General features: G+C 38.2%; 1 protein-coding gene across 1 annotated transcript in view; it reads right to left on the minus strand.

Annotated features, from left to right (window-relative positions):
- Positions 1–12,578, minus strand: part of MTHFD1L (methylenetetrahydrofolate dehydrogenase (NADP+ dependent) 1 like) — a 144,808-nt gene that overhangs the window by 113,311 nt on the left and 18,919 nt on the right. The window contains exons 8-10 of the mRNA XM_033055572.1: positions 10,155–10,234; positions 9,350–9,447; positions 5,354–5,527 (exon numbers count right to left, since the gene is read on the minus strand). Of these exons, the coding sequence (XP_032911463.1) occupies positions 5,354–5,527; positions 9,350–9,447; positions 10,155–10,234 (352 nt within the window). The remainder of the gene's footprint in view (positions 1–5,353; positions 5,528–9,349; positions 9,448–10,154; positions 10,235–12,578) is intronic.

Genomic DNA, 12,578 nt, shown 5'->3' on the forward strand with positions numbered 1-12,578 from the left:
TACTTGATCCTCTTATTCCTGTGCATTAAAACCAGATTTAAGGAATATATGAGTAATCCTGAGGCATTAGTGTGTTCTAAGACTTAACAAGGCAACAACTCTTGAAGCTATCAACAACAAAACAAAAAGAAAAAAAACAATAACAAAACACCTAAAAGAAAAGTATTCTACTATGAAATACTATGAAGGCGACACCTATAATCACTTACTGGAAGTTACCAGTAAAGAACTTTCCACTGACCCAAAAAACTCAGTGCACACAATGGCTGCACTACTAACAGAAAAATTCTCATTTGCAGGGCATCCTGTTGGTGGCTACCTCTATTTCTGAGCATCAGACATAGGAGACTCAAGAGAATTCAGAGACACCATCCCTAGTTATTTACTTGGCTCAGCTCAAAATATGGCAGGTGGCTGATCTGGCATGCACAGCAACACAGGGACTCTCTACAACTCCTATGAAACCAGCAAAATCAAAGATGCAGCCTCCTATCCAGCAAAGGAAAGGAAACTGCAATTGAAAAATGCATAACCAGAATGCATGTTGGCAGCATAAAGAATAATGTCTACTTGTCACAGAAGAAAACAACACACTATCAAGTGCCACGTTACTCAAATGCTCTGGTAACTCAACTGGCCTATTCTAACTATGTAATATGAACCAGAAAGCACTGGGACTTTTCTATGAGATAGACCTTTCTCCAAAAAGTAAAAAAGAAAAACACACCACTGTTCATTGATGAAACTGGCAGGAAACCTCAAGAGCTAAATAGCTATTTATTAGTTTCAACAGTTACCAAAATCTCAGCTTTAAACATTAAAGAAAAAGAATAAAAGGCACCTGAAATTAAAAGAAAATTCTATTCTATTTTCTTTCAAAAGCTTACTGTAAATATCTTCCCTTTTGTACCTGCTCTACTTTGATTGGGTTTTATAAATAAAATAATCCACTTGAGCTGTTTTGTGGGCATTGAGCTGTTTTTGCTGGCTACACTACTGAGCTTTCACTCTTTTGGCTTAGGTCACTAGCTCACATGAGTATAAAATTACAACAGCCAATGGCTAACTTTAGCTCAATTGTGTGATGCGGTGTTTTAACCTTATGCAAATTGAGGAAAAACCTCCCTTAAAACGCAATAAATTTTAATGAACTTCAAGAGACTTTAATGGCCATTTGCATTATTCTTCAAATTTCTTTAGTATGTTTTCAATCAAAACACAGAAACCCCACAATAATTTTCCACCTTAAACTTTGCCACCTACCAAGCAGTCATCAGCTCCTTGGCAAAATAAGTTTTCCATAACATTGGAAAGCCTTCTCTCCTTATGTATATCAAAACAAAGATAAGAATATGCAGACTTCTTGTTTGTTTGTTATACATCACATTCGCTTACAGCAGAGCTGTTTCTGTGGGAAAGCTACATGAGGTCTCCCAAAGAGAAAATAAACAAACAGGGAGACATACACGGCACCAGCTGTAACCTCCTCACAAATACGCCAGCCACTGTGACTCCAGCAAGAACTTTACTGACAACTCTCTTTCAAATTTCCTATGCTCAACTCACAGGTATCAGCAGATTCAAGGATTTTAATGAGATTGTAATTCCTGTGATCCACATGGAAACCTGTGAAGCCAGGCTATGGAGGCCATGGGCAACTGAGTTCCCACCTATGTACATCTCCCATCCTAGATTACAGCTGTCAGAAATGTATTTCTGAGCACAGAAGTGCGGCAACTGCTGTCACCTCATCCACACGAGGTTTTGGTAATGTTGCAGTGGCATCCTTGGGCTGGGACTGGAGCTTCCAAATACAAAAGCCCAGAGATCACTGTGAAGCTAAAATGACTGAACAAAGACAGGAACAGACTGAGGAATCCTCCACTACAGACTCTCATAATCCACTACAGACTCATACGAGACAATCCCAGCCAGGAGCTGTGCAATGATATGACCAATACGTGACAACTGTCTCAACTATGACTTTACTTTCGAGTGTCAGACAATTCAGGGCATCAACACAGGGTTATTTTCCCCTCTTATCCTTCCCTGTAGTTTTCCTCTAACTTTTGTTTTCCTTCCTTTTTTATTAGCTGTTAAACACCTTGCAGCCCAAGAGACATAGTAAAAAGAAATACAATCCACTTTTGTTTCCACCATTTTACCTTACTGAAAAGTTCATCCACAGAACAATCTACTAATGTCAGGACAAAAGTACTGATTTTAAATTTTCCAGCATTCAAAATCTAACATTTCTTGTTAACTTCCTATTAAAAGCAGCATTATATTGCACAATTCTCCCACTTAATATTCTTCTTCATCTTGCATTTTTTAAGTGAACAAGTTCCCAGAATTATCTGCTAAAAGCCACAGCACTGGAGCATTTAGAAACAAGGTGCTGAAAAACACACACACACACACACACACACAGATTCTAACAAACTGCAGCTGTAATTTCATATTGTGTCTGTGAATATGCCATCTACATGCTTGAATACATGATTAGGTTACCCTGGACACTAAACTTAGCTCCTAGGTCAAGCACAAGCTGCATTCATTTGCATGCTCTTAGCTGGCAATGAGTGGAAGCAGTTTGAGTTAACAGATCCTGCAACATACTATTCAGCACACTAAAATCCTGTTTACAGGCAGTTGATGCCCAAGTGCCAACTACTCCATGATAACATGTGGCTCTGTCCTCACAGTGTCTTAACATAAACTCTATAGTAAGCCAAACATAGACAAAGAAAATAAAAAAGCAAGAATGAAAAAAAAAAAAAAAGGTCTCCATACAGAAGTAAATTGAATTTATAAAGAACTAAAGTCTTCAACCTATTTTCGGGTGTCATGATCTGTTAATCAAACTGCAATATTTCAGCATACAAAGTTTATATTGGATGAGACACTTAGCCACATTTGTTTGCATTCAGAAAGAACAAAAAAGACTTTGCAGTTAGCAACTTTTTAAAGAGCCATAAATACAACTATCCTCAGAGATAAAAAGGTACATTTCAGTTGCATTTGCCTGTTCATAACAAGAAGTTTGGTCTTTAGCATACCAGAAATAAACTATACATGCATTTGCAGCAAATATTTATAAATTCCTAGACATTGTGAAACATTTAAGTCTGAATGTGCAATTAAAGGCACAAATGTTGCTGGCTGCATCATGGTTGGAGGTTTTGCAGTTTCTTGAATTCACACACACACACACACTTTGCACTGTTTCCACACAAGAGAAGGTCCCATCACACATTACACATATTTCAACCAGAACTGTAAGTATAAGCATATATCTTAAATGTTTCCTCTGAAGCACTGAAAATTTATTCTGAAGACCTATACTGTATCCTTTTAAAAGAATTTTTAAGTATCTTTGGTTATTGTGAACAAACATAATAACCCAAACAGCAGGCTCTGGTTGACCTTGCCTTGGCAAGGGAGAGAATGAAGGCAAATGAGGATACCATTTCACTTCCCAGTTTCCACACTTTAGTGATATTTGATTTGCATTGCATTGAAAATTTTCCCATCAGAGTTCCCTACTTTTCTTAAAATCGTTGTTATCTGCTACAGTCATTTCAGTAGAGAGCAGCTGAGAGCATATAAACACACATTATATGTATGTTTTATAAGTACTATATTTCAAAGTCAAGCTTTGAACTCAGAAGAGAACGCTTCTACTATTCCTACTAGTTCCTACTATTGTAGTGACCTTGCCTGGGCACTCCTCCTGCAGCAGATGTGGCTTTGCACTAACCTGCAAGTTGCAATGACTTCAGAGATGATACAAATAGCAACATACTGCATCATCAGGTTGGGCAGGTACCAAACCCAGCCCTTTGTTCCTGAAGCACCATTCTGCATTGCTACATTTTATGTGAACTTAAAAAAGAATACAATTTTCTACTTTTTGCCAGCTTTTCATCTTGTTGGTCAAAACTTCTGCCTTTTTTCCACATGTAGATGCACTTCCTTCTGTGACAACTGCCTGAGATACCTTCTCTGAAGGAGAACAGGAGACAAAGCAGTGTGAAGAAATGTAAGCGCTGGTGCACGCAATCTGACATGACAAAAAAACAAATGGAGCTTTGCAACTTGCTATCTTTGCACCTCCAGACATCTTCAAACAACCTCTTCTTCTGTGAGAGGCTTGCTGCTAGGGAAGTCTGGATTGGTCTGCACCATGATGACCAACTGAGCTGTTGACATGATGAGCATGAAAATACATGGCAGCAACTTTCTTCTGACTCAGTCAAATGCCGAACCTGTTTTTGTTTCTCCAGTGCCACAAAAAAACTTGAATCAAAGTAAAACTCTGCCAAAGGAAACAAAGCTCAACCAGCTATTATTTCCTTCTCTTAACTGCTCCAGCATCCTCCAGGAATATCTTTAATGCTGGACTTCTATCATATAGTTTTGAGGAAAGCTTCATGTCTTGCCTGCCTCAGCTTTGTGATATCAAGTTTCTCAGTCTACAACAGTTCATCTCAGACAGTGCCAGAAATTCAGGCTGTTCGCACAGGAAGGCAGTAAAGCAAACAGTTTGAGAAATACTAGCCACAGTGAGGAATCAGTAGATCAAGGTGGTTAATAACAGCCTCCTCCTTCTGGATCAGCCTAAACTGCACTTTAAACTTGAGTGGTTTTACTTTAAAGGAAGCAACTAACAGATTAATTCAGAATATAAAGAATACACTGCAATTTAAGTATTAATGAAAACCTTCACATGTTTGCTTGCAAACAGACATTTTCACTCAGTATACCAGGTGAATGAAAAAGTTGTGTCACTGAATGCAAGAAAAACTTGAAGCTCTTCAGAAGAGAAGTGCATAATTCTTGCTGAGCATTGCATTTGCTATAATCGTGGGAAAAGCAAGCAGGATAAGCCTGCCTGGAGACATGTCTACATTTCAGACAAAAAACATGGTTTTTTAAACTTTGCAATCTGTTCTTCAATAAAAGAAGTATTTATTGTTAATATCAACAGATTAGCATGTAGCTTCTGTTAATGTTTGTTTATAAACAGCCACAATACAAGCAGCCTTAAATATCCAAGTTAAACATTTAAAATTCTGATATAACAGTAAGAAAAAACTCCACACACCAACATTTCACAGAATCATAGAACAAATTACCTTTTATGAAGTATACTTCAGTAATAAGAGTTTGTAAAAAAAGAAGTGTTATTTCAAAAAAGTTCAAAACCTGCACACTTTCAGAATAGAGCAACACACAGATGAAAACACTCAAGATTCTTATTTGTGCAGAGTATAAAAAAGATGTAAATTGCATGTTTATATTAATAAGAGTGGAAACAGCAGACATTAATGACATTACATAGCATTCTTACCCAGCAACTAGAACATATTTTCCATCTGGTTGATCCTTTAACCTTTCCAGCAGGGACAAACGTACTTTGGCTTTGGTTTGGCCATAGATCTCAATTTCATCTGTAAGCAATCCTATCTCCTTGGCAAGTACATCAACAGCTTTTGGACACTGTGCTCGGGAAATCTCAATATCACTGGAAAAGAAAACAAATAGGAGCCAGGAGATTTCTCTCAGCTTAGGTGGTCGACAACAGAGCACAAAACAACAGCAAATAATCCAACAATAGAGTTACTGTAATGAGTTTTTCAATTCTCTCTCACATTTTATTAACCAAACTTAAATATTAAGTAACACCTAATATAACATTGAAAATCACGTACAGTGTTTGTTAATTGTTACAATTTCACAGAGGTCTCTTGTTTAATCAGATTCCAAATATTACATAATGCTTTCATATCAAGCTAGAAATGTGTCTGCTGGATGCTCAAGCATGTCCCACTGGAATGGATGTTTCTGGGTTTGTTTTTCCCTTTTGTTCTCCTCCCTCACAGCATATTTCAGCGCATACAATTTACTAAAAAGTGCATGCATTCCTTGGCCAACAGTCACACAAATACATTGGCTAAACCCAAAGCTTGTGCATGCAGCGCCTTTCATCCAAGGGCAGCACCAACATTGTTACTCCCCCACGAGGACACCAAAGGAATCAAGGCATTTGAAGACCAATTCATGCACTTCTAAGTTAATGCAATTCATGCACAGCTAAGTTAAGAATGGCCACAGAGCAGGAGTCTAAAGCACAGGGTTCAGCCAAGACTTCCAGTGAGCTTACAAACTACCTCCAGAAAGGATGAGCAGCAGCTGAGGTAAGCACACAGATTCCCTGAGGGGATGTGGTTGGAGGGGACACTACTGTATCAGCAATTCCTGACCTGGACAACCTCAGGTCTTTGGATTTAATACTCCATCATGGATTTTCATTTGTGAGCTTGACCTAGTTGCCCATTATGTCCACATAAGCATGTAGCAGCTGTAAGCTCTGGCAGCACAGAAGCCCAGGGGATGGCACACAGGATGTGAAGAGGTGTCTCCTTGGGCTTTAAATTGCTCGCATTACCACAAAAATAACTTTAAATATTACCTTCAGCCTAACCAGGCTAAATGTCTTCCTGTAGGTTCAGTTGATGACAGTATTTTGAAGATAGAATCTGGCAATGGCATGAAAGCTCATGTCCCGAACTTTCAAACATTCTGCAAGACCTTAAATACCCACCACTGAACATAAAACTACTACCAAATCTCAACTCTGTGAGTGGATTTTGGCTGTTCTGCATCCACCCAGCAACTGATCAGTCTGCGCCAACCTAATTGCTTGCAATTCTTTGAGAAAACCCTAAACTGGCTCCATTACTCATTTATATTTCTCAAGTAACCCCCTTTTGCACTCTGCAGCAGCTAAGTGAAACTCAGAAACCATCCACCCAAACAATGACATAATCCAGTACTACAGGACAAGGAGTTACTCAATCACAGCACTAACCTGGAACCTGCTTTCTTTCAAAGACTTACTAAGTGCATTCGCTTTCGTAGAAGGATATACCTTTGGCTTCTTATGTGTGGTTTCAAACACAAGTAGCCATAAAAATTTAACTACAGCACAAGACGGAGTGGCTTACAAACATCACATGACAAGGACCATCTGAAGTTTTCACTCAGAACTTACTATATATAAACAACTCAAGTCCCAGAAAATTCTTGCTAAGTTGATGGTAGTGTGGTCCCTTAAAGATCTAAGAAAGGAAAATTTTCAGGATGACTATTTTGCATTAAAATAATTGATGCATTTAGCAAGAGGGGAAAGATGTAGACTAACACAACTAAGTTAACTTGCATTTTTTTCCTCCTACTAAATATATTTTCCTAAAACACAGGAAATTAAAGATTTGGACTGGATACCTGTAGAAGTCTGTATTTGCAGCTGACTCTTTTAGTCTGACAATAAGTCAATAGTCTCTGCATTGGAAATACCAGAATTATTCGTTATGTTATGTTATTCATATTCATTGGAGATGTGCAAAAGTGGTTCTTTCCCATGAATGAAAACTGTTGAGCAAGAAGTCCATCACTGACAATGTTAAGTGATAATTTACAAAATGCAGAAAAATTTAAAAGATGGAGGAAGGCTCTACATCTACTCACCTGACTTTTTTTTTTACTGCATACTGTAAGAAAATTTTCCATTCCATTTCCAATGTATTTGGAAATACTTCAACCCAGATCTCACAGAAATCAAAAAGCAGATGTTCTTAGTTTTAGTGCTCAAGCAGTTTTGCCTCACTTTCAATGAAAACCCCATCTGTTTCCACACAATGTGGTGTATTACCGCAAGCTTACATTTTATTACAGGATACTTTCCATCTGAAGGGTTTCTTTACATTTAAAAAAAAAAGACAAAGTTATAGAGCTAGCAGATAAATGCAAGTCCCATTACTAATTAAGTAATATATATTTTACTATGTATATTATGGTGTGTGTGTATATTACTTATTATGTAATTATTTATGTACTAAACACACAATGTCATAGAGAGGGTTGGGAATACTTTTTTTGAAAGGTTTTTTTTTACCATCACACTCATGATATCACATACTTTAAATTTTAATTGTATTATTTAAGGATAGTTTTTTTAGGCTTCAGTTCTAGAAATGTTACATGATAGCCCAGAAAAAGCTCAAGCATTTCTACCCCCTTGTAGCCCTGATTACAAGAGAAAACTCATTCTTTTGGCATCTCTGTTTTAAATTACATTTGTGTTCATTCCCATTAAACTATTGTAAGAGATAGTGAAAAGTAAATCAAAATGCTTAGAAAATACAACATTTTGCTATAGTTTTTCAAAAAGACACCAGTAGGATTCAGAATTACAGAATCACAGAGTGGTTGAGGTTGGAAAGGACCTCTGGAAGTCATCTGGTCCAACCCCCCCTGCTTATGCAGGGGTATCTAGAGCTAGTTAGCTGCCTATATCCAGGCAGCTTTTGAGTATCTCCTAGAATGGACACTCCACAACCATCCTGCACAATCAGCGTCAATGTTTGGCCACCCTCACAGTGAAGAAGTATTTCCTGATGTTCAAATGGAGCTTCCTGGGTTTCAGTTTGTACTCACTGCCTATGGTTCTGTCACTGGGCCCATTGAAAAGAGCCTGCCTTGCTCGTCTTTGCATTATTGTACATTATATTTAGACACATTGATAAGATCCTGCTGTCCTCCAGTTCCAACTCTCTTTTTCTTCTGGTATGAGGTACCTTCAGCATCTGCAGAAGCAGGTGTATCAACAAGCACAAAAAAATGTTGACACTTCCCTCACTTTTAAGTCATTGGTTCCTCTCTCTGTCACCCAACACAACCAACACATAGCAAAGCACTTCAGTGCAGTGAAGAGCTCAGGCTGCTTAAAATGTCAGAGATGGTAGCAACCGTGCCAAGGCAGACCTGAAATCCCTGAGGCCCAGACAGGCGCCTTGGGAAGTGAATGACAGGAACTGATTGAAAAGATTCTGGCTATGAGAATAAATATGCTTCCTGCTTTTCACACCCACACAGGAATTTAAAAGTCTAATGCAGAAGAAAGTACTACTACTGAGGGAAGAAAATAAATACAAACTCAAATGCCATTGAAAGCACTGAGCCTTAACTGAACACCTTCCTACATCAGGGTTTAGCCATCAGGAACTTCTTGTCTTTTGCACTTCTGTTGGCATTGCACAAGGCTTCTCCTCCATCAATGAAACCTTCCAGCTTTAGGTCTTCAATAAAGAAAGCTTGCCTCCTATGCATATCATCAAAATAAAAATCTCTGGCAAACAGAAGCACATGGTCACAACGAAGCATACACATGCCACAACATATAGTCCACATAAGATTAAAAATTACTTAGGCATGGAACATTTTTAGGTTGACACACTTGCATTTTTAAAAGATATATTTAGTTTTCTTTGAAAGCACTTATTACCTGGGCACTGGGGAGAGGGGCTGAAGTTTCAAGCTGTGGAAGTCCCACTTCCTGTGCCGCTGGGAATGGATCCATCGCTCCGTGTTTTTTACCATGTTCTGGTTTTAAACAAGAAAACAGCACACAACAGTTGCATCATAAATGCTGAACATTAATCTCAAACAATCCCTAGAGTATGTTGAAATAACTTCTATGGCAAAGGATAACAAAAACCCCCAAACTTAAAAATTCTTTCATTTCATGGTTTTAGGACAAAGTAAGAGCCTCTTTTCTATTGCTTGACCACATTTCAAAAAGAAACAACTCCATTAACACGTAAGTGGCAGAGAAGAGTATCTAATTAAGTAGCTGGATGTTTTATTCTGGTAAGATGGAGAATTACTATTCTTCTCTCACACCTTAAAAATAAGGGAAGATACTGATTGTTCATTGACTGACTCATGCTGGTTCCAAATTTAAATAACAAACTTTTGGTCTCTCTACCCATCATAACGCAAAAAAGTAGACAGATACAATCAATCTTCACAGTCTTACCAGAGTGAGTGACATTAGCCTATTAACACAACTGCTTCTGCCAAGCTCTACTGTATTAACCAGAATTATGAGATGTCCGGTTTTTAATTTACCTTTCTCTAATTAAATGTAATAGGTATCACTTTATCTGATTAAGAGTTGCTATTAAAATGGAAGTCAGGTAAGATGTTCAAAAAGGCAAAACAAAAGTTAAAATATAAACTTGTAGAAGCAATTTGTGCAACTTACACAAAGAGCAGCAAATCTACAACATTGAAAGTTGTACACTAACCTGCATTCTCATTGCTACTGCAAGAGAACCAACAGTCTTTTCAGCAGCAGGATCGTTCTGCTGACCATGGCTGTGTTTCTCTGAAAAATATAAGTATTGCACTAATAAATCACAAATCTTTTGTGAGTGGGAGTACGTGTATTTGAAACTTACATCCAAATAAAAAAATTCTGAATGTTGACTTGAAATTTAACAATATTACTGACAAAATTGTAAGTGGTTACTTTAATATTTCAAATGAAATCACCCAGAAGGATGAATATACTATGAAAATCAGAGAGCAACTGTATGCTCTGAAACATATTACACAAACCCACACAAAAAAATATTCACACAGCTGTATTTGAAAAGTTACATACATTCTTAAATAGAACCTAAACGAGCATGGTAAAGACTGTCTTCTCTTTGACACACTATTACAGTGAGCAAGAACAATGAAATGATCACAAATACCATACAGGATTATTATAACTTGGAAACAGTATATGCCTTTTTTTTTTTAAATAGCAACAGTTATCTTCAGCAGCATGATATTAAGAGTAGGTATTCTGGAGGGTCTGGAGAGTGACTTCAACTTCAGAGACAGTTATAATTGTTTCTAGTGGCAATATATCAAATTATAATCATACATTAGCTACCCCAGCTAAACATATTATTTTGTCATTTTGCTGTAATCCTTCTTCTGGTTTGTTCTTCTGTTGTTGCTCATTGACTTTTAACTAGACACAATCTCTCCAAAATTCACATCCTAGTCCCTATGGGCATATCAAGGCCGTAGCCACATTCTGCAGGGCGTAGACATGACTGTAATAAAAAATAACAACTGTACGCTGACAGCTTTAACCTTTCTGCCACGGGGGAGCTGAAGTGCAAACCCTGACCTGGCCAAGCTCGGTTCACCCCTTCTCTACTGGTACAAAAAGCTCACGTTTCCTTGCACAACCACCCCTCCCAACAAGGGTCCCAGAGCAGCAGGGCACAGAACACTCACACTGGAGACAGGGTGGCAGCTACAGCCCACTCTCCCACTCCCATCACTGAGAGAGCAAGAGACCCTCTCCGCAGGCACCCTCAGCCTCATTCCATGTGATTCCTGACCCTTTCTCAAACTTTCCTGCCAGCAGGCATCCACACAGCAGTGACAAAGCTAACCAAGCTGAACACAACAGTCCTCATATTAAACTCTAATTAAGAAACTGTCTGAAAAGTCCTACTTGCATTAACACTTGCAATTAGAACAAACAAACAAAATCCCAACAATTTCTTCTGGAGATGCTCAGTTTTAGATTTAGACAGAGGAGTTTTACTGGAATAGTCTATTACAATCATAAGCTGACTCTTGTTGCTTTGAGACCACGCTGGGAGAGCTGCCAAACAGACAAATAAAGTAGGAAGAATGAAGTTTAAAACCCTCTTTCAGACAGCTGTGCTTTACAGAAACATTTTGACTTTTTATGTTACTTGGCTTAATATGACTATTTTTATCAGGGCAGAGCTAGCATGTGTGTAAATACGTACTAGAATTAGACAATTCCCTTCAATAAACTATTTCTCTCAGACTGCCTATGCTACACAGTCACCCCACAAATGACTAGCCAGGCTTTTACAGGGATGAGGGTGAAACTAGAGGTGAAAGTCATGCACACATGGAGTTAGCAAGACAATCATAGGATTGCAACAGCTCTCCTAGGATAAATTTTCCAGATGGAAGCTGGAATAGCACTCTCTGCTTTCAGACTGTGGCCAGATCAGCTGAACTTCAGACATTGTGCTCCCTCCTCTGACTCATACCCTGTTGTGCAGATGAGTGAGAGCAGTTGTCAGGTGCTACCTGGCCACTCAGGCAGCTTAGAATATAGAAGAGGTGGGGAAATGGTTGAATTTCCCACTAACATACTTAAACCATGTGGGTTTCAGCTTTCAAGTGACCCCACAGGAGTAGGACATCAAATCCCAAATAATTCTGGTTTCCTTAAGTTTTGTTCAGAAAGTTATTTTCATTTCCATACATTTACATATAAAGTATATTCCTGAAAGACACTACCACCACTCACCTGATTCCAAGATTATCAGTGCAACAGAAGCAGATGCTGCACTGTTAGAAAACTGCAGAATGTTTTAAAACTGTGACAATTTAAAAATCTTCAATAAAAAAAAAATCCATGAGAAAGAATTGTCACTTTGGAGTGAGCACTTTTATCTCTACTCCCCTGATTTATAACATTATATTTCCCCAATTCAGCTATGTCCTTGCAAATTCTGAGCACTTTTAAAACATGTGAGTGTGTTAAATGATATGTACACCCACACAAGTTGGAAATCTAGCCACCATCTAGCAAGAACAAAAGTTACTTCCTGATCATTATTGCTTTCAGGCTTCATTTAGCTCCTGCGACCCCACAGATGTTAAGCCGGACATTTCTA

Source organism: Catharus ustulatus, chromosome 3 (genome assembly GCF_009819885.2).
Source record: "Catharus ustulatus isolate bCatUst1 chromosome 3, bCatUst1.pri.v2, whole genome shotgun sequence".
NCBI lineage: Eukaryota > Metazoa > Chordata > Aves > Passeriformes > Turdidae > Catharus > Catharus ustulatus.